The sequence below is a fragment of the Falco biarmicus genome, chromosome 16 (genome assembly GCF_023638135.1).
Source record: "Falco biarmicus isolate bFalBia1 chromosome 16, bFalBia1.pri, whole genome shotgun sequence".
Classification (NCBI taxonomy): domain Eukaryota; kingdom Metazoa; phylum Chordata; class Aves; order Falconiformes; family Falconidae; genus Falco; species Falco biarmicus.
In genome coordinates, this window is record NC_079303.1 from 3,449,005 (window position 1) to 3,470,721 (window position 21,717).

Genomic DNA, 21,717 nt, shown 5'->3' on the forward strand with positions numbered 1-21,717 from the left:
TTGTCACTACATTAAAAAAAAAAAAAAAAAGTGTAAGGACTAAATCACTGAGCAGTCTTGATGCCCGCTCCTGATTAGCTCAATAATCCATGTTCCTGTGTATCTTACCGAGTTTATTTTTTTTTCCAGTTGCGTATTTAGCTACAGTAATTATCCACCAAAACCAAGTTTACAAAAGATGATCAACAAACAGGGAAATAATATGAAGCTCTTAAAGACACAAACAGGATTTGCAGAACTGCATCAGCAAAGAAACCACACAATACAGACTAACCACAATGCTAAGAACAGAAAACACTCTACCATTCAATTAATAGTGAAAACCAATTAGGAACCCTATGGTATACTACAAATTTCTCAACTGTTATGTCCCATCTTTTAGGTTTATTCAGTACATCTGGCATTCTTCTGGCCATCCAGTACGCGAAGTCCGAAAGATCTGTTACTTTGGGAGGGTGGGAAAAACCAAACATAAAGGAAATGCAGAGTACACGGTACTTCTTTGGTACCAGAACCAAACTTTCCAAAATCAAGTGTTTACCAACGATCTGATAAACCATATTACTGATTTGCTTCTGCTGTTGGTGACATCAAACAGCAACCTACGTATAACAGCTAAATTACAAATGCAGTTAAAAAAAGAAATAGGAAAAAATCAACCTTAAACTCCATGCTAAGACTTTTGACAGTGTGGATTCAAACATGCGGATTCTCAGAAAACTGAGTTCTGAAAACCACAGCAATTACACAGCAGAAAATGCACCCAAAAGGTGTTTTTTTTGAGTGTTTGCCTTCAAAATGTGGCTTCCCCTCTAGCACATAGCCACAACACAGACAGACATCGGTATGTTTTCCAAAAGGACTGTGCTCTGATCCGACAGCAGATTACTGAAGAGCAATTTATTTAATGTTGACAGCCTAATTCTTAAGTGAGTACAATCTCCTAACAGAAAATTGTATTTATGGCCAGAAGGTAGAAATTAAGTTTTTAATCCTGTAACAATTATCCTGTGAACTGTATGCCAGATATAAACATTCCAAAACTTAAAAAAAAAAAAGCGACAGGGCTCCACAGCTCATCATTATCAACCATAACTACAAACCAACAAATACCTAAGCAACAGACAGCTCCAATTTCACTCTGCACAGGAACTGTCAGCTCTAAGTAGAAGCTCCAGCACAGGCAGGTGCTCTGTGGAGGACCAGTGACATCTGGTGGCTTGTGGGGGTAGACTGGGAACTGCTGTAGGGTTAGCACACCACCAACTGCCTGCCCTCTTCGCAGCCTCCCTGAGCACCACCTCCCAAATTAGCTGCTCTGGAGCTTTTTTGTTGTTGTTGATAAAAGCCACTGCCAGTGACGATACGAGAGTGAGCTATGCTCAGACAAAGAATGTGCTCAGCATGCAGTTTCCCCCCTAATCATTTTAACAGGTTTCCACTCCTGAAAGAAAGGGAAATGGGGCTCTCTTTAAACTCTTTCGCTCACAGCGTGTAAACTGTGATCTTTATATCTGTGTCTTCAAACACTTCCCCAAGTATTGCTGAAACTTTATCCCATTCCAGGCGGTCAAGTCCACATCCAATCCTGGAAAATAAGACATCAAAACAACTGTAATGGCCTCTTTTGGAGCATGCTATGAACAACCAGCCCTTGAAGCAGCTACAATTTTATGTAGCACTAACTCAGCTCACCATAAACCAACGTAATGCAGTTAAAATAAGGAAGCAACCAAGCCTGTGTTTTGCTATCATTTAAACGCATTGGGAAATGCAAATTTCATTTGCACAATTGAACAGAAGAGTTGAATAGAAGTGGATATTTGGAACTCTTATTTCACAGCAGGGGATCATCTCTCAGTATTTACATTGCAGTAACTAGTTTTCTTACCTAGGCATGGAAATGTCAGTAACTCCATTGTTCAGACAGTGAGCTTTCATGGCTTCTAAACTCTTTCGCATAGTCTCATATGTTGGTTTGTGAGAAACTTTCTTCTTCGTAATCTAAGTACACATGTTACATGTAAAAGGTCAGCTGTGCCTCCAGCATGATCACTGCAAACCACATTCTTTTTTAAAAAACATATTCCACTATGCTCTGAAACTCCACACCCAGGCTTGCCACCATGAAGACAAGACGCCTTGGGGAAAGAAGTAAGTTTCACAGCTTAAAATAGTGTAATTTAGCACATAGTTCTTCCCATTTAAAGTTTAAACATATATACCCAAGACAGCTTGGCTTCTCCTCAACTAGCAATATTTGAGTAATACATCTCACATCCCTTATTTAGAAGGACATACCCTGAAAAACCAGGGCTATTAAACCCCCCTTCATCCTATCTAATATAGTTTAGTTACAAGGAAGTGCCTGAGTGATGTCCCACTCTTACCAGGTAGTAAATGTATCGGTCGTCTCTTCGGAGAACTGCCACCTCCCCAGTCTTCTTTTCTGAAGTGAAGAAATTAAGGTATTTTTAAAACAGCTACACTCCACTGCATAATGCCCCCTGCACCCCAAGTAGCTTGGAATACCCTTACTGCTGGAAATCAAGGTTTTCCCTTCAGCTCCTGCATGTCCACCCCACGTGTATCACTCACGTTGATCCAACAGCTCTTGTACGCCTCCAAACTTTTTCTTAAAAAGAACAGCTATGCCTGCACCCATGCGACAGTCCTCACTGATGCAATGAGCCAATGCGTCCGTCTGGGGGCATGAGAAAAGGTCCCCCTTAACACATTTGATCTGGAAAGCAACACAAACAGAAGGGTAAGTAAAACGGAGCTAAGAGTGCAGACTCAAAGAACAGGGAATCTGACAAGCCTGTACGCTGAAGTGTTAACGCATTAAGATTCAGCTCACAACTGCACAAGTTGGCATGAATTACCAACCCAATATACAGCTAACAATCTTTCCTACAAGATCAGTTATGAGTATCCCACGGCAGCTCAGTAGTTACTTTTACAAAATCAATGCTTAAAAAGGAAAATTTTGTCATAGAGTACAACTGGATTAGCGCACACCTTCAGCATACTAGAGCGTGTCAGTGCTGGATATCCTCATTTAGTTAAGCGGGTAAGCTCTGTGCTGTTGTGCAGCATCTCCATCACTGACATAAGCACAAAAGCACAAGAACTTAGCAATATCACCTACTTTCCTCCAAAAAGCTACATGGTATACGGCCAACTGTCAGGTAATTGGGCCTCTTTACAGAGACATGCATCACAGCGGTAACCGACATAATGCATTTTCTACGCACTCTCTCCTCGTGATCCTTGGACAAGTGGGTGGCCATGGTAACGTGGGCTATGGTGAAGGCTCCTGCAGCTGGAAAGATGAGAGAAAAACAGAGTTATTAGGAACCCCAAACTAGGCAAGAAGCTGGCGTGCCACATGGTGCACAGCTAAACCTGCTTTTTCTGTGGGACTGCTGGGATGGCCAAGACACCCCTTGAAAACATCAAAGGAGGAGGCCCAAACGCCTGAACAGCATGGCGCAAGCTTTCCCACTTCAGCCCCACAGCTCCAGCCCGCCAGGCGCAAGGAGGCCCCAGAGCAGGGTCACCACTCAACCGGCACCCACAGGCCCTCCATCCTTCTCCAAATCACCCCTGCCCCGTCAGGAAACCCCTCAGCCGGCCACACCCGCGGGCGCGGTGCGAAGAACGATCCGCTGGGCCTGGGCTTGCGCCACGAAGAACCTCCCCAGCGCTCCCCACATCAGCCAACCCACGCCCCGCTCCGGTCCGCCGCCGCGGCCTCCTCGTCACGGCAAAATGGCCGCCCTGGCTCGCCTCTCTAGGCAGGCGGGAGGAACGGCCTCTCTATGATACTCGCCCAGAACATTCCGCAGGGCAGCCCCCCGGCGCATGCGTAGGACGAGGGGGGCGGAGCCTGAATTAGGAGGAGAAAGGGGCGGGGTCACATCCTGCACATGCGCGTTGCTGGCAGCGCCGGCCCCAAGCGCAGGCGCAGTAACCGCAAGTAGGCGGGGCCTGACGCTGAGGGCCGCGGCGAGGGAGGCGGAGCCATCCGGGGCGGGCGCCGCCATGCGCCTGCGCCGCCCGTGCCCGCCCCCTCTCTCGCCTTTGTTCGGGGTTGGGCGCCATTTTGCGCGGCGGCTGAGTGGAGGCGCTGATTGGGTTTCGGGGACCGGTAGCGGAGCCAATCAGCGCGGGACCCGAACCGGGGGAGCGAGGCACGGTGAGTGCGAGCAGCCAATATGGAGCCCCCGAGCGCCGGCCCCAGCGCCGGGATTGGCGGGGCCGAGTGACCAGTCAGGAGGCCGCTCGCAGGGCCGGGGCCGGCCGGCCGGGCACTGGGGGAGGCGAGGGGACGGGGCCCGGCCGCTCCGGGGGCGGGGGGCTGGCCGGGGGGAGAGGGCTCGGGGGCTCCGCACCGCGGGAGGAGAGGGCCCGGGGCGGGTGGGGTGTACCGGGAGGTGCTGGCGCGGGGCCGAGGGCGGCTGCGATGGAGGAGAAGGCGCGGGCGCGGCCTGGGCCGCGGAGGGGAGGCGCGCGGCGGGCCCGGCCTCCGCGGCGGGGACAGGCCTCCCGTGCGGGGCCGCTGGGACGGGAGCCGGCAGGGCCCCGCCCTCCACCGGCCGGGCGGGGGGAGCGGAGCGGGTGAGCCTCCCCGCCGGCCCAGCTGACAGATGGGCCGCGGGCAGCCCGGGCTGCTCCTCCTCCTCCTCCTCTTTCCCCCCCCCCCCCCCCGCCTTGCCCGTGGGAGGTGGGGCAGGCCGCTGCCCCCCCTTCCCCTCACCCGGGGGTGCGGGGGGCGCTCCCGCCTCCTCTCAGCGCACCTGGGCGCCGAATGTCGCCGGCCACGTGCTGCTCCGCCAGGACAAAGTGCCCTTTGCGGGGCGGGGGGCTGCCAGGCCTTCCCCTCCCTCCTGGCAGGGCTCCACCTGCTCAGCCCGCCGAGAAAATGACCAGCTTTGAGGCTGGCTTGCCGCAGCAAAATAAAAGCGTCCCTGGGTGAACTCCCTGACATGCATGTGTTATAAGGAGGTTGGAAAACAAAATCTGGGAACCAGATGTTTTACTCTGCTCAGCAGTGGGAGATAAGAGCGTGGCCTGCCCGTGCTGCTCTTTAGTTAAATCCTGTCTTTGGCTTCGTCTGCGTGTCTGTCCTCTGCTGGTGTCCTTAGAGGACAGCGATCGCACGGGTAGGTGGACAGGGTCTGCCCTAGAAACTTCTGCCCGTTAGTAACGTTGCTTCAGGATGCAACACATTTAATAATGAGGCTTTTGAGCTAGCTCAAGTCCCAGCACGGTTTGTCACGCTACGTTGTTCTCGGCATAGCTCATCTGCTGAGGGAACGGTTTTCGATATAGCTTCTATAGCCTCATATATATATGTGTGTGTACGTATATGAATATATGCTGACAGAACTAGAACATGAAGTCATTTTCAGCCCAGACGGGCCTAGTGAGGCGGAGCTGGCTGGTGAGATCAGCTATGGGAGGAGCATACCATCAAAGCAGATCACCGGTCTTTAAAATTTAACTTTGGTACAGTAACGCCAGTGCGCTGTGTTTTAATGAAGGGAATGAAATAATCCCTTGGAGGACCATGATCAAGCCGGTGTAAATTTTTCTAACTTTGGCTAGCCACAGCTGGTGCAGATTGTTAAGATCACAATGCTGTTAATAGTTTAAATAAACAAGACAGGGGCCTGATGTGGGGGTCTGTAAAGAAGCATTCCCTAGTAGAGGTACGCCTGTGCTTGATTATTGGTTGTGGTGTTAAGGAAGCTGGAGAACTTCTGGCAACTGGTTTACTGGCATCCTGTGCTTGCTATTGAAATAACTTCCCTGAAGAGTGAAATGTGGGAGCTGTTTTCTGACAGGTCCCCAGGCATTTGGGGCAGAAACCATACAGTGCAAAATCGAAATGGGAACCTTGGTAGGCAGCATCATCTTCAGAAAGAATGTTTATCTTCTTTTAGTCTGTCAGGCTGTGAAAAACTGTTCCTAAGTGAGCCAAGGATAGAGTTAAAAATGCAGTAAGGTGTAGTGCCTTTCGGTGCTGTGGCTGAGATTATCTTTGTGATCTCCAGGGTTAGCATCACCACATAGGTCCTTATTCTGAACAAAAGATCTGATAGGGACAGAGAAAGTTCTTACATTATTGCGGCTCAGTATTACGTCCCCTGTAACGAACATGCTTCTGGTCTGTTGTGATACATACTGGTTAATTGGGTGGGTTTGCAGGTAAGTGACATTTAGCGTTAACAAGCAAGAAAGTAACAAAATGTGAAATGATTGTATGTCTTCTTAGGCCACAGTGAGGAGTAAGTTGAAAAACTGAAGTGTTCTTAGGATAAATGCCAGACACTGAAGTACAAATAATGTTTTAAAGAGCAGGAAGTGTGAGAGGTGTCATTACAGTAGTAACTACAGCAACTGTTACAGTTAAGCTTTTGACGAAATGTTTTGTGTGTTTCTTTGAAAACTGAAGGAACCTGTTTTTTTGTTGCTTCAGACTTCTTTTATTAAAGTTACAGGCTGCTTTTGCACTAACGTGGTAGGTATTTGTTCAATTATAGCGTAAATGAAATACTTCATTCAAAGTAATAGTAAGAGTTCTTCCCTTGTTGATCAACCGAGGAGAAATGTGAGGGAGAAAGGAGGTAATGGAACCGAGTACTTTATTTCAACAGTGTGTTCTTCGTATGTGTAGGCAAGGGTCCAAGGAATGAGAGGCAGTTAAAGGGTGGAGGCAGCAAGAAGTCCGCTGGCTATTTTCAAAATATATGAAAGTAAGAGGAGAAAGAGCTGTGAGGAGGGGGTGCTGTGTAGTTGGGGAAGGAGAGAGAGTTTCATTTAGCCGTGTTGAATTCTTGAAATATAGTTTGGTTTTACACCTAAACTTTGTATTTTGTCAAGTTTTTTAGCAATAACACCCCTCTCCTCCACCAATACGCGGTGTAGGCAACTGTCTGTAGCCCAGACTATGCAAACTCCAGGGGTAAAATAGCAAGAGAGACAGGCTCGCGGCTACTGTTTGATTCACTGAAGATAATGACAGAATTGAGGTTGAGATACTTTTTGTTTCTCAGTCACGTTAGGTGTTCTTGAAATTACAATTCTAGTTTTGTTACTCAACATTATGAAAGAGGTATGTCCTTGATTAAACTGGCTCTTACTCTGTGGCTCTGTCCTCAATGTCAGCAGATGGTTTGCTTTTCAGCTACTGTAAGATAATACAAATTTCAAACCTTAGGACTATAATCATGTGCCTTTTTAACTTGCCTTGCCAGATACACAGACTGAGGTGTGCCTTTTACCGTGTTGGAACTGAAGCACTATGGAGCAGTACACAGCGAATAGTAACAGTTCCACAGAGCAGATCGTTGTGCAGGCTGGACAGATTCAGCAGCAGGTATGGGAAGTGATAACGGGTGAGCTTGCATTGCCAGTGCCGAGTTACAAATCTTTCTGTACTTGTCAGAGTTTCATGGAACCAGCAAGATGCTTCATGATACTGTCTGGGTATGTGTTTACCTGACTTTTGTCACCAGATCAGTGATCTGACTTGACTTGAAGTCAGAGTAAATATGGTTTTTTTTAAAAAAAAACACTTTTTATAATATGAATAAAAATGCAGATCTACAAGTTACCGAATTTCAGTGTAGTAGGGAGTTTGCAAACTGGTAGTGAGATGAGTAAGGTAAAAAATCCTCTCTGAAAATGGAGGAAACAGACTATTAATAGAAATAGTCAGTTGTCCACAAGAAACAACGTAGATTCCTTCCCCAAATTGAAATAGGTTTTGTTCAAGCCCCTAGAGGCTTTCTCCGGCTTTCTCCGAAGAAATATTTATTGAGATAATACAGGTACATCAAAACAAACACACAGTACAGGATTTGCAACAAAACGTGTAGCCTTGAATGAATTGATCCATTCCAGAAAGTTTCTACTTCATGTTATGATATGCAGATGCGTAGGGCTGCATTTTTTTAAGGGCTTACAGATTTTTCTGTTGTTAAGCTTTACACATTCAGATACAGTAATGCATTTTCAGATGAGCTGTGCTGCTGCTGAGTTTTTGTTGCATCTTATGTTTGTTCTAGTTCAAGGCAAGAGGAGTTTCTTAGTTTTGTCATGCAAATGAACGAGCCACTGGATTATATTTTCAGTGAGAGATACTTTGGTTTGTCATCAGCCTGTTTGAGTGATAGTGGGGACCAGCTTCTTCCATTGAACTTAGCTAAAGTTGACTTTTTCAGTCAGAACAAGATTGTTCTTGAGGTTTAAAAATTACATATTAAGAATTATCAAAAATAGCTGCTTCTAGCAGATAACCAAAGATACGTTTGGGTTTATTGACACTTTGTAGGTAAAAGGGAGGTAAAAACATACTGGCTTCCTTTTTAGTACACACTCTTAAAGCCTTGATGTATTTGACATGACATGTTTTTGTAAAATATTTTTTTTAAACAGGCTTGTTGTAGTACAGCTTTTAGTAGAGAGATGTCCTTCATCTCCCAAATGCTAACACAGATTATTTTTGGACTCTTACTAAAGAGGCTAAAGATAGAAAAGGCTTCTAGATTTAACTGCTCTTGCAACCTCTCAAGATTGTCCTTCAAGGTCAGTGGTGGGAAGACATTGATGCAGGGGTGACATAGATGAAGCTTAGACTGTAGTCATCTGTGCTGCTGTTCTGTGCAGAAAGGAATTTATAGCCTTTATTGTAATTAGTAAGTCTGACAAAAATCTGGAACCTCTTCACAGTAAGAAACCTGGGCAGTGAAAGGAAATGTTAAGCAGAAAGATAGCAGTCCAAAACCACTGAAGATGAGATTTTAAATTCTAGGAAATAATCTTTCATGTGCTTTGTAAGCGATTTTTGTTCAGGATATTGCAGTCTGTCAGTATCACATGCAGTTTTGTTGGTATTCCATTCTCAGGTTTGCTAAACGTATTCACGTGCCTTACGTTCCAAGAGCAGTGTATGAAATTTAAATTCACCCTCTTCCAGCAAAGTGTCGTCGTCTCTTGTCAGAGCTGTGCATTTCCATGTTTCAAGCTATTCCTGTTCCTATTCCCAGCAGCAGGGTGGTGTCACTGCTGTCCAGCTGCAGACTGAGGCCCAGGTGGCATCCGCCTCAGGCCAGCAAGTCCAGACCCTCCAGGTAGTGGTGATCTCTCTAATTGTGTTTGTGAGCACTGCATGACTCTCACCATCGCCACATATCTAATGCTGTGTTTTTTCCAGGGTTTGAAATAGGAACAGGAAAATTTGTTAGCAGTAGTAGCTGTGCTTTACGCTAGCGGTCGGGTTTCCAGTGAAGTGCTGGGGATTATAGCTTTTCATTGGAACTCAGCTGCACGGCAGACACCCTGATGCATTCATGAATTCATGCTGCTGTAATTCTGAAAGTGAATAGAGGTTGGAATGGGATTTAAAAGGAAAAAACCACCAAGACGAGGAAGTGACAGTCAAGGGATACAATCCAGAGATTTCTTCTAGTTTCAAGGAGATTAGACTTCTTATATCCTGTGAGTAGTTCTGTGTCTTCACTACATGAAAGACAGAAAGGTGGTGGATGACCCATGAGCTTGAAGAGTGAAACTTTTTCATCTGTGATTAAAAGGGGCGCCAGAGGGCAATATTGGCCTCTTATTTACATGTGAACAACACAGGGAAACCCAGGAGAAGTATGTACTCTAACAGTAAATGCATCACAAACTGGAAAGAAATGCAAGTTTTTTGCTGATTTGTTTCAATGTGAAGTATTTTCTGTCTTGCAAACTTAATTTCATTAGCTCACGTAGGAGGCTTTTAAAGGAGTCAATAAATCCTGGATAGCTGCAGCAGCTTAGTTGTGCATTTTTCACTCAGTATTTTAGTTTTCTTTGTTTTTTTAAGTCTTCGGAGGAGGAGGTTTTCTAAAAGGCTGGGATGGTCTTGCCCAGGTGTCAAGTTGAACACAGCATTTTTTATGTTCAGAGTTAAAATATGAAAAGCTGGCTGACTTGAATTGCTTGGGTCACTGTGGCCTCCTGGTCATCATTATATGCGTGTCGTGTCCCCCCCATCCCCCGCCCCCCCCCCCCCCTTTTTTTTTTTTTTGGCTTGTTCTAGTGCATTAACAAGAATCCTGGAATGTATCATTTTTCTTTCTGCTAATTGGGTATTGTACTGCTGACTGTGCTTCTCTGTGGCTGACATGAGCATGCTTACCCCCCCCTCTCTCTCCCTGTGGTAATACAAAACAAGTACTTACTCATTTTTGTTAGGGTTTTGTACTTGATAGTTACAAGGCTGAGGAACAGCACAGTGTTGCAAGGATGTTGGGTGACCTGTAGAGTCATAACATTCTATGCAGGGCGTTGATCACTGAGGTGCAGCTGTGGTTGTTTCTGTGGATGTGTTAGCATATAATTCACTAACTTATAATTTGAACTATGCAAAGTGAAGGTTTTTGTAGGTAGTTCAGTATGTGCTGAAAATCTGTACTGATATTTAGCCTGGTATTCTACAGTTCTTGAAGAGTCAGCGTTTGCTAGCGCATAGTCTTGAAATGTAGAAGTAAAAAACCCCAAGAAGTTGGTGATTTTTTTTATCACGTGTTGCTCTTGTTTCTAACTAACTTAGAGCGTGGTAAAGTGATGACCTAGTTCATCAGACTCATTTCACATTTAAGCCATGGAGGTATGGTGGTATTTTGAAAAATATATTTTGGGGAGTTTGGGGACTTAGTGGGTAAGAGTGTTAAAACAGAGGTTTCCCCCTTGATTTTCTTTTCATTGGCCTTTTTCCTAGTGACAGAGACATACCTGGTTCAAGAGCACCGAGACTCTTATGCCATATTTATAAGTCTGCTGTAAGCCTTGTTGGGCCAAGAGGGAGCTGCTGCTCATTCTATTTCGCTCTTCCTTACTGAACTACATTTTGTGTTGTTACATTCATAGTGCCACTTAACCATGAAAAGGTTCTCTAAGAACGTCACATGCTACATATCAGTTAGGAAATGGAAATGTTCAAAGCATTTAATTGGAGAGAGTTGAAGCTACCTCAGAATCTCTTAGTCAGAATTAGCTTATTTAGAGCTTTCTCATTAGGAACATCAGTTAAAAATTAGGAATAATTGTGTGGATAATGAAGTTTCTCTTATTACACTTTGCTCTTGGGCTGTGCATAAAGGTAGTTACTATGTCTGGAAAGTTTAGCCATGCTTTTCATGCTCTGCTGCAATTAGCCGTGGAAATTTTGGTTGGACTGCAACAGAAAAAGATCCTTTACTAAGTGCAGTAGCTAATAATGGAAAGTTTTAGAAACTAAAGGTATTTGATGTTGATTATGAACCCAGGTTAGTGACTGTTGCTCAGTTTCTCTGGTCACTGCGTTAAAATAGGTAAGCACTTAGCCTCATGTGGTAGCCACTTCACTTTCTGGCTTCATGTCACCAGACTTTTTCATTGTTCTTTTTGGTTTTTTCTCCCATTTCCTAGGTGCAGGGTCAACCACTAATGGTACAAGTAAGCGGAGGTCAACTGATCACATCAACTGGCCAGCCGATCATGGTGCAGGCTGTGCCTGGGAGTCAGGGCCAGACAATCATGCAAGTCCCGGTTTCTGGAACACAGGGATTGCAGCAGGTGAGATAACCCTCATTTTATTTAAGATAAATTGCAGAGAATGAACTGTGATGTTTTCGCCTTGTCAGATAGTGCATTTGCCTCAGTGTTCTTAAAATAAACTGGCCAGAGATGGTCATTCTCCAGCAATGGATCTGGCAGTGAGCTGCGTGAAATTTGCAGTGAAATTTGTTTGTGTATCTGATTTTTGTATTTTATGGGATGGGGCAAACCTTTTAAATTAAGTCCATTAAAATACAGCTGGAGTTGGTTTGGGGTTTTGTGTTTGTTTATTTTTTATTTTAACTGGCCCTTGCAGTATAGTTGGTTATCTGGTGCCTACTCAATTTATGGCTCAGAAAGAGGATTTTGTTTATTTAAGAAAGCTTCTTGAAAATAACTCTTGTGCTTGAGTTCATCTAATATGTGATGGGTGAAGGTGAATTTAAACATGTCCATTGCACAGAAGGTAATACTGTAGAAGGTATAGAAGATGCATTCTGTTAGAAGTAATTATTTTGAAATATTTGTCTAAAAGACAGTTTTAAAATTTAAACAGGTGCTCAAAGTGTGTTCCTCAAAAGCACAGGGAAAAACTCTTAACAGTGGCATAATGGAAGTGTTGTAGTGATTTGAGAATGGGATTTAGGGGTCGGGTTGAGCACAGTCCAGGAAGGCATGTGATGTTTCAGTGTTTTGAGAGGTTTATTTAGTGGTTTTTTTTTTTAAATTTATTTTGTAGAAAACCAGTATATTTTGTGTTAGGTTCTTTACAGTCTGGTTGTTGGAGGAAAATCCGTAACTGGGTTTTTAAGCCCAAGCTTCAAACCATATTCCAGTTCCTCTTTTTTTAATCTAACAAATGTTCCATATTGGTGGAAAGACTTCTCTGCGAAGCTGAAGACAACTTTTATATATCCAGGAGTACCTCTGTATGCTGGATAATTAACACTCTACAGATATCTTAAATCTTAGTCCTCTTTTATTTTTCTTTCACCTGAGTATTACTATTTTAGTTTGATGTGAGAAATTTATTTCTTCTGACCATTTTATTGTGTAAGCAGTGGAGAACTGTTAGGGCATAATGACACCAGCATGTTATGTTTATTCTGTATGGTTGTGACTGCTGTGTCACAGGGAGGAAAAGATTAAAATCTTCGTTTTAAAATGGAAAAAGAGAAGAATCAGTGCTTTCTTTTTCTTTGCAACAGTAAATCATCCTCAGAGATGATTTGGTAATGCTGAGGCCAAGGAGGGAGAAATAAGAGGCATAGTTAATGTTCCTTTCTGACTCTTTCTTCCACAGATTCAGTTGGTCCAGCCAGGTCAGATTCAGATTCAAGGTGGGCAGGCTGTGCAGGTACAGGGGCAGCAGGGCCAGACCCAGCAGATCATTATACAGCAGCCACAGACTGCAGTTACTGCTGGCCAGACACAGGTAACTGCACCAGCATGAAAGGGTTTTCTTGAGAGGAACAGGAAGAGAAACAAATGACTTAAGATGCGGTTAAGTAAAAAAGGGGGAGAAAAAAAAAAAAAAAAGAGGAATTATTAATATTGAGGAGAACTTGAGAATAAATTTCACGGTTTTGTAGTGTTTTTGTACATAACTCTGGGGCAGAATAAATAGATTGCATGTTTTTTTATCCATTGTGTTTCTGTATTTTATTGGTTCATGGTTGTTTTTGTCTATTTGTTGAAAGTTGAAAACATGAAGTATTGCTAATTTCATACTTGCGCCATTTTGTGATGTAGTCTAGTCATACCTGGGTTTTCTGCTGATGTTTTTGTTTAGGACCAAAATCAAATTTCTAAGCAGAATAGTTGTTCCTTTAACATGTTCATAGTGAGACAGGAAAGCTAGAACTTGTTTCTTTCAGTATTAAATACTACACTGTTAGAAAAAGTATGTTCTATGTGCTTTAGGTATTTTGTCTACAGTTGGTTTGTGCTCCATCCTATTTCTTGATGCTGGTAATAAAGCAAAAGAAATAGATGCCTGAAACACTTTAAGCGCCATGTGTTAATTCAGGAATTGTAAACTTTGAAAAATAAGCAATTTGTAAAGTTACTGTGTTCTTTTTTTTTTTTTTTTTTTTTTTTTTTGTTTAGACCCAGCAACAAATAGCAGTTCAAGGACAACAAGTGGCACAAGCAGCTGAAGGCCAGACCATAGTCTATCAGCCAGTTAACGCTGATGGAACCATTCTCCAACAAGGTATGAGCTTTGGCGTGAAGAGTCAAAACTTCTCAATATCTTTGATAGTATTGTATCTTGTAATTATTGTCAAACATTGAGTTGCAATGCTAGTACTGCTGTGAGTGCTGTGATACGAGTTGTTGGCATAGTGAATGGAAGAAGAGATGTTTATGTTGTTATACAGGAATTTGGTCTGCAGTTCATGCCCCAGAAAACTAAAAAATGGCTCTTTTCTTTGGCAAGGGGTGTTAGAATAGAAACGCTTAAGTTTGCTTTTGCACCTGAGAGTACGTGATCTCTTATCTGACACTAGGTTTACTGTGCAGATACAAATGCAAAAAATAGGAAGTATGAGGACCAGGTGGTGGAGTTAATAACTTGCAATGCTTTTCTGAATCTTTTTGCCTGTTATGGAAGGATGAATGAATAAAAAACAGAAGTGGGACTAATGGTGTTCCCTTCTTTTTGTGTGCGTGTTTTTGGTTTGTTTTTGTTTTTTTTGTTTTTTTGTGTGTGTGTGTGTTCTTTTGTGTTTTATTTTCTTAAAGTTACAGTCCCTGTTACAGGCATGATCACCATTCCAGCAGCCAGTTTGGCTGGAGCACAAATTGTCCAAACAGGAGCCAACACCAATACAACTAGTAGTGGACAAGGGACTGTCACAGTGACGCTGCCGGTTGCTGGAAATGTTGTCAATTCAGGTGGAATGGTTATGGTATGTGTTTAACTTTCCATTGATATTTCTAAAGATTGAGGTTTAAGATGTCTGTACGCAGACTGTTCTCTGAGATTCATGTCACCTTAATATGGTAGCTACTGGGAAGACTGACCATTAGTTTAAACGCAGTAAGTTTTCAGTTTTAATGGCCTGTGTCTTATTGTGATCTATATATTCTGTACTTGCTACCACAGCAGACTGAGTTCAAAAATCTAGAAACTGAAATTCAAAATAAGCTGTTAACTGATAAGCAGAGGTTTAAAAGGATTGAATTAACTGTTGCTTTTCTTGAGGATCCCTTAGTATTTGTTTCTGTGATTCATAAGAGGCCTTTTTCTGCCGATTCTGATTTCTTTGTAGTGAGGCCTTTTAACTTGTATTTCATTGTTCGTCCCCACTAGATGTCAGCAGCTCTACAAGTAATATTTGCTTAAGAAATGCTCTGAAATTATCATATAAATTAAATAAGTGATAACAAAAAAGAAAGGGAAGCAATGGGCATGTCCTGTATGCTTAATTTTACAAGAAGCAGTAACATGGTTGTAGAACCGTATGTTGTATTGAAATTTTACCATTATCGGGGAAAAAACCCAAGCACGACTGATAAGTAATTGATTTGTTTAAATTTGTTCTGCAGTTTGAGAACTTTATTACTCCTTTTAATTTAAGTGGGTGCATTATCTGAAAAAACCCAAACAATTTCCATTTTAACTTTTCTTTTCTTTTTTTTTTTAATTACTTTTTTGCATTCACTTTGTGTTTTGAGCTACAAGTACTAAAAACGTATTCTCTGTACAGATGGTACCTGGAGCTGGATCAGTACCGGCTATCCAGAGAATACCTTTGCCTGGAGCAGAGATGCTGGAAGAAGAGCCCCTCTATGTAAACGCCAAGCAGTATCACCGGATCCTTAAGAGGAGGCAGGCACGTGCTAAGCTTGAAGCAGAGGGAAAAATTCCCAAAGAGAGAAGGGTGAGAAAATAACTCTGATTAATACTGGGTTGCTTTATGAGAAAGGCATAGAAAAACCACTTGTGCTGGAAAATGAGGACTAGGATCCTAGTGTTCTTCAGGTTTTTTTAATTTATTTTTGTTGTCATCATTGTTGTTCATAAGCCCCATCAGAATTATTTTTTTTAAGCCCCTTAGTGGCAGTCATGCTTCCTTTGTGTGCTCTTAATTGTTGAACAGCTGTGTAGCAGTGTTGCAAATGAGCATTTACTGTAAACAATTTATCTTCAGGGAAGGATAGGGATTGGGTAGGCTTTTCTAGCGGTCAGGAATTTGCCTTACTGAAAATACTGAACTAGAAATAGTAAGCTGGTCTCTCATTACTTCCTTCGTATTGTTGCAGAAATATTTGCATGAATCTCGGCATCGCCATGCCATGGCCAGGAAGCGGGGAGAAGGTGGACGTTTCTTCTCACCAAAGGAAAAAGACAGTCCTCATATGCAGGTAAGTAGAATTTTGTCTGTTCTTTGGACAGCTGCCACTTCCAGTTCTTCAGAGGTGTCTTTGTACCGGTTTATTTGTTCCTTTTTGAGCTAGGCTGCTGACCTTTGTCATTTTCTTCCTTTGAATTTGTTTCAGGCATTGTAAAGAAAACTTCTGTCTCTCTTCTTGTAGAAAGCAAGTGTCTATTTGCCTTGAGTAATTATAGTGATATTGATAGAAGTGTATTCACATTGTTTTACAAAGAATGCTTGTATTTATTTGTCCTAAGAAATACAGTCTTTGCAGCCTTTCTGGTTGCATACCAGAAGTATTTTTTAAGGACATGAATTAAAAGTAGATACACCTTATCTTAGATCTGATGGAAAATTAAAAAATGTGGCTATCTGATTCTTAGCTGCATATTGATTTACATAAAAAGTGCAAGACAGGTTTTCAAAGGAAGGGACACAATAGAGTAGAATTAGCAAATTCTGCTGTTGATTAGTGCTTTAAAGCATTCCTGTGGCTTTAGCAAAAGACTGTTTCTTACTCAGAAGTAGAATCCTTCCCAAATAGTAGACCAGTGCTTGGTCTCCCCTATTACCAGAAACAACTCATTACTAGGAACTAGTAAGATCTATATATCCCATTCTCTTTCACTGGCCTGTAAAACCCCGGAAAAATATGACATGTTTAGACATCAAAGGAGGTGGCAGGAGTGTCTCCTCTTGATAGTCTTGTGTGTCTGTGATTCTCTCTGCTGTTACGGGAAAATGCTGAATTACAACATGGTACGTATTTTGTATCCGTAGGATCCAACTCAGGCCAACGAAGAAGCAATGACACAGATGATCAGAGTTTCCTAACCACTGCTTGAAGAAAATCAAAATAACTGAAAAAAATTCCCGTCCCTTCTGCAAGTCTGTCTTACCTTTCCAGTGTATCAAGTGAGTCTTTCAGTGGGACAATCGCCATATCACAGCCTATCCTTTTCTACAGAACAAGCACCACATTTTCAGTGTGTGGTCAAGATTTTAACTGAAGTTGAGTCAACAAATAGAGACTTAACGACTTTCTCGGTACACTCTTCTGATACAGCACAGGGATTTCAGAGTCTGACTGCTCATGCCTTTTTTTTTCTTCTTTTAAACACCTCTTGCATTAAGATTGGCCATGGCTGAGAGTGTGCCACTGACTCAGTGATCAGCAATAACTCTGGCAGGCTGAAGCAGGGCCAGCAAAGACATCTTGGAGTTACGGCCCTTCTCTAGAGACATAATCCAGTTTATAGCGACCAGCACTGACGTGGCTACACGACAGTGCTTTGTTTTCCCAGCAGAGACTTGTTATTTACATCCATTCCTTACACCTTTGGATTTTATTATCAACTGAACTGTTCCCTGTTGTTGCATCTGCACTTCTGGCAGAACTGGCAGAAACTGAAGGGAGATTCTTTTAAGTTCCACCTTGTAAAATATGTAAACAGCAAGCTCTTCTCTGGGAAAAGTTCAGCCATCCAGTGACAATGATAGAAATATTTCAAGATTATTACAGGACTTGATATATTGTGTATCTGTTCCAAGAATTAAGGTGGGAGAGGGTGATGTGTGGGGATAAGGATCTAATTAGTAAAAGCAATCTCTGGGTGTTTTTTGGTCTGTTTATTGCCAGTGGTTGTTGCTTTGGAAGAGGAGTTGTTGCTAGTATAAAAGGGATTAAGACGTAAGTGAATCTCTTCCAAAGGAGATTTTTTCTTTTTACTCTTCCTTCTAACCTGCCAGTCCAGTGCATGGTTCCTCCAAAAGACACACAAAATCTGCAATCTCATAGTGATAGCACTTGACCGCCTCTGTGACGGTTTTTCTTGATGTCTGGTCTAAATCAGTTCTACAATTCTCTCATTCTGCACAGTGAGGGATTGTTTCATGACAGCAGAAGCATAGGGCAACTCAACTCGGCTCATCCTGATGTAACTGAAGGACTGTTAAACAAATGAAGGCAGATACTGATGAACCTTTGAGGCTTTTTATAGATTATCCTCTTTAAATAAAAAAAAAAAGTGGTACTTAATGAAGGAGGAGTACTTACATTTTTAAAAAAGGATTTTTTTCATGACTTCTGGCTGAGTATCTCAACAAAACATATCTTTATCTATAATTCCGTAGCTCATTACAGAGTTTAAGCTTGATCCGTTTGTACTAATTTGAAATTTGGCGATGGAAGGTGTAGTTCATAAGCATTTTAACAGATGATACTTGCATCTCTCCATGCCTGTCTCCTGCCATCTTGAATGAGTTTTACAGATGCTCTGTGTATCACCTGTGTGCTGTAGTCCTCTCTCCTCCAATTTTTGTGTTCTGTAGTTAAAACCCAGAACTGCATCGTGGCAGTTAAGCATGAGATTGGAAATAACTGCCAGGCATTGTCATTGAGGGAGGTGATTATGGACCTGAATAGGTGAAGTTGCAGAGGGTGAGATGTTCTTGAGGAAAGCAGCCAAGGACAGGCGAGACTGGTTTAAATTCAGTGAACTCTGTTTTCAAGTGACAAAAAAAAAAGTAAATGCAACTTGAAAAATACAACCCATATTATCTCCCCTCTATGTTTTTCCCGTTCACTGTGACTAAGTCACAATTATGACTAAATACAAAATGGAGGACAAATTAGCAAGTTGTAGAAGACCGGGAGGATACAAAAGGGCAGAGCCTTGAATATACTATTTACTTTGCATAAAAGAAAAATACTAGACCTAAGAGTATGAGAAGATGGGAAGGAATGCAAGAAGAGGGGGCAGAAATGTGGAGAAACATTAAATTCTACGTTTCCAGCAGGCAATCTTGGAGGAAGAGTATGCTTGTCCAGATACTAAGGATGACAATGTTTAGGTCAGCCACCTGTGGAGGAACATAGCCTGTTAAAGAACAGTGAAGAAATGCAGATCTGGTATTTGTAGTTAGGCAGCTGGATTTTCTAAATTTAGTTTGGTTCATTTTTCTGAATTTTAGTTCCTTGTTCTTACCTTTACCACAGCTGATGTAGTGAACTGAAGCTGAGACAGAAACTGACACACCAGCGATGGGAGGAGGTGGCCTAGTTCTTGACATGCAAATAAATCTTTCTTTCAGTTTTGTTTTGAATTATATCAGTAATCTAGCGCTCTGCTCGTATATCTTACATTAGGATTTTTAGTCTAGTGATTTAAAAGGCCTTTGTTTACCTCCATTGCATTGATGGCATCTTTGGTGCCTTTGGTCGCTTCTGCCTTAAAATACTTGGCCAGTTAGAGCACGGTGCTTAACTTCTTCAGTTGGCGACTACGAAATTCTCATCTAGCATTTCTTGTGAGGTCACCCATTTCAGGAAATAGGTAGCTCTCTTTTAGTGAAGGAATAACAAAGAATTTGCAGCGTTATTGTAAATATTTTTTTAGAGCATCTGTACGTTTTGTCGGTGGAGTATTCATGGGCTGGAGGAATATTTCTGTGCTGGAGTAAGACAGCCTCTCCATACCATTTCTGGTCTTCAACTGACAGCTAATCTCTGTCCTGGAGAACCCCCTCTTGAGAGCTGGAACTTGGGGAAGCAAGATTATTGCTCTGACATAGTTTTTTGGTTTGGTTGGTTGTTTTTATTTTTAATGAGTAATCCTTTTCTTAAAGAACTTGTAAACTTCTTCAAAGCAGCTAGAACTTTTCTCCCAATAAGCCCTTCATATATAGGTTCTCTGATCTGTTGTTGTAGAATGTGTATTAAGACCTATGGATTTGTGTTATATAGGAAGTTTTATCGTTAATACTTTAGTGATGTGAAAGCCTGAGTGCTACTGTCATATTTTTCATTTGCTTTGGGTTATGTGTATCACTTCTAAAAGTAGTGTTTGCTTGGTGAGATTGGAGTTACCGGTCAACAACATGTTACCAAAAAAGTCTGCTTTCTTTTCCTGGGTAAATTTGTTAAATTGGAGATGTCATCATGTTCAAACCTCTCTAGTAATTAAATGAGAATTCTTTGTGGATTGGCTACACTTGAGCAAAAACTCCACTTCAGGAGTGCATGAAAGAGTGTATGAGGATAAAAGAAGCAGCTCGGGGAGAAATGTGGTCAATTGATCCAGAGAGCACTGGAGTGGTGAACCGATCAAAAACCAGTTTTATATGAGTGTAAAGAATGGGATGTGGAAAATGGTCCTCAAGTGATGCTAAATGGCTTTAAGGCCTTGCATGTTAAAAAGGGGGGAGTGGGGGGAGAAAATCATTTATTTGTGAATGGGTGTGGGAGGGTACTGAGATTAACGTTAAGGCAAAGTTTGTATATAGTTAAAAGTTTATAATTTTTTTTATATGATGCATTTTTTCAAGTGTATTTTGGTCTTTAATAGATGCAATTGTAAGTACTGTGTACACTATCCAGCTAATAAAAAATTATAAACCGAGAAGCAGCTTTGGCTTGGGCCCTGAGGAGGGGCTGCAGGAAGGATGGAAGAAGGACTTTCCTCTCAGCCCTGAGTCCAGGGGAGCTGCTGTGACCCGCTTGAAGTTGGGAGATGGCCTCACTGAGCTGGGGAGGGAAGGAGAGTTGCTCCAAGCTGGCCAGCATTGCTTCTGTGTGTTCTTCGAGTGTGGGGAAAATGTGCAGCAAGTCTGGGCTGGGAGGAAAGAGGATGCACTGCAGTTACCGCTTGAAAGAAAAACTTACCATTCTAATAATGAAGAGAAACACGCCTGGTAGTTGCACTGTGTCCCATCCATGCCTAGCCAGCTTCTGGATATCTGTTGGCATAATGCTCGGCATCCTTCGGTGACATTTCAGTCTCTGCGTGCTTGCTGCAGGATTTGTTGAATTGAATAATTAGCCCTGAAGGGCCATGCAAAAGAATCCAGTGCTGATGCAGAAGCTGCTCTGGAGCACAGGGAGTGCCCTATGGATGCAGCGATGGAATCTGTCCAGAGTTGCGTAAGTTTAAGAGATCCAACTTCATGTGACTCAAATTCTCTTCTTTGTAAGACATTCATTCCTTTATATTTTTGGTTACCTTCCAGGATGGTGAATCTTTCTTGTCCCCAGATTCCCAAGTATCATGTTATCTTTTTTTGGCCAAATGTGACTGAATGGACACCCTTAGAAAGAGCTTATTCCTTGTGTTTTGGCACAAAAGGGAGTATTCCTCTTAAGAGGATTGGGCAGGCTTTGAAAGGTTTAAGGGAGAGCCAGTTTCCATGTCTGCCTGCTAATCCCTCGCAGGCATGCTGTTTCTTCCACGTGTGCTGCTCGGGATCTCTCAGCAGTATTGTAACTTAAACATTCACTACAATAATGTAAATACTTTTATCAAGGCTGAGGTTCTACACTGTTCAGCAATCTTTTGTATGGTATCAGGTAGTTGTATGTACAGTATTGTTGAAACAGTTCCTGTGTGTGTTTACAGTTTGCAAAGCTCTTTGGGTTAAAAGCAGCCATATCAAAAAGCAAGATACTAAGTTCTGCCTATTTTTTTTTTTTTTTTCCTGTGTTCCTGGGGTAGGCAATCCTAGCAGGGGCACACTGAACTGCACACGTTTGTAGCTATATGCTGTGTTCTTGAAAGAACACTGCAGGTCAGGGGGTCTCGTTTTGCCCTCGCTGATGCAAAAGCATCTCTCCGCTAGCAGTGCTTGAAAACAGACATGGATGTCACTAGCTCCCAACAAACAGAACAAAAAAGGCAAGTTTTACTCCAAACACTATTGCGTTCTTTCTCCTGCAATAGACCCCTTCATAGTGTTTTCTAAGTGA

At 42.4% G+C, this 21,717-nt stretch overlaps 2 protein-coding genes across 23 annotated transcripts; one reads left to right on the top strand and one right to left on the bottom strand.

The window, feature by feature from the left end:
- Positions 1–98: 98 nt before the first annotated feature.
- Positions 99–4,598, bottom strand: OARD1 (O-acyl-ADP-ribose deacylase 1). Of its 5 annotated transcripts, none has more exons than XM_056361486.1 (6): positions 4,434–4,598; positions 3,258–3,325; positions 2,599–2,743; positions 2,391–2,449; positions 1,892–2,004; positions 99–1,588 (listed from the first exon to the last, which is right to left on the bottom strand). In XM_056361486.1, exons 2-6 carry the CDS (start codon positions 3,291–3,293, stop codon positions 1,486–1,488), a joined length of 456 nt encoding a protein of 151 aa, XP_056217461.1. In that variant the 5' UTR covers positions 3,294–3,325; positions 4,434–4,598; the 3' UTR covers positions 99–1,485. The 5 variants fall into 5 exon arrangements, with proteins under 5 accessions (XP_056217461.1, XP_056217457.1, XP_056217458.1 ...); XM_056361482.1 differs by lacking the exon at positions 4,434–4,598 and adding an exon at positions 3,836–3,854; XM_056361483.1 differs by lacking the exon at positions 4,434–4,598 and adding an exon at positions 3,644–3,805.
- On the top strand, positions 4,066–20,380 carry NFYA (nuclear transcription factor Y subunit alpha). Of its 18 annotated transcripts, none has more exons than XM_056361464.1 (10): positions 4,066–4,201; positions 7,266–7,387; positions 9,060–9,146; positions 11,467–11,613; positions 12,899–13,030; positions 13,705–13,810; positions 14,341–14,507; positions 15,309–15,482; positions 15,865–15,966; positions 16,758–20,380. In XM_056361464.1, the coding sequence occupies exons 2-10, from the start codon at positions 7,313–7,315 to the stop codon at positions 16,809–16,811; spliced, it is 1,044 nt and encodes a 347-aa protein (XP_056217439.1). In that variant the 5' UTR covers positions 4,066–4,201; positions 7,266–7,312; the 3' UTR covers positions 16,812–20,380. The 18 variants fall into 18 exon arrangements, with proteins under 18 accessions (XP_056217439.1, XP_056217442.1, XP_056217446.1 ...); XM_056361467.1 differs by having other exon boundaries at positions 9,063–9,146; XM_056361463.1 differs by lacking the exon at positions 4,066–4,201 and adding an exon at positions 4,751–5,168.
- The last annotated feature ends 1,337 nt before the right edge of the window (positions 20,381–21,717 follow it).

Coding starts and splice junctions, on each gene's coding strand:
- OARD1 (XM_056361483.1), bottom strand. CDS start 3,719: ATGTGGGGAGCGCTGGGGAGGTTCTTCGTGGCGCAAGCCCAGGCCCAG. Junction 2,450..2,598: donor ACAAGAGCTGTTGGATCAAC/GTGAGTGATACA, acceptor TCTTCACTTCAG/AAAAGAAGACTGGGGAGGTG. Junction 1,589..1,891: donor ACTGACATTTCCATGCCTAG/GTAAGAAAACTA, acceptor CTTATTTTCCAG/GATTGGATGTGGACTTGACC.
- NFYA (XM_056361464.1), top strand. CDS start 7,313: ATGGAGCAGTACACAGCGAATAGTAACAGTTCCACAGAGCAGATCGTT. Junction 13,811..14,340: donor TGGAACCATTCTCCAACAAG/GTATGAGCTTTG, acceptor ATTTTCTTAAAG/TTACAGTCCCTGTTACAGGC. Junction 14,508..15,308: donor ATTCAGGTGGAATGGTTATG/GTATGTGTTTAA, acceptor TTCTCTGTACAG/ATGGTACCTGGAGCTGGATC.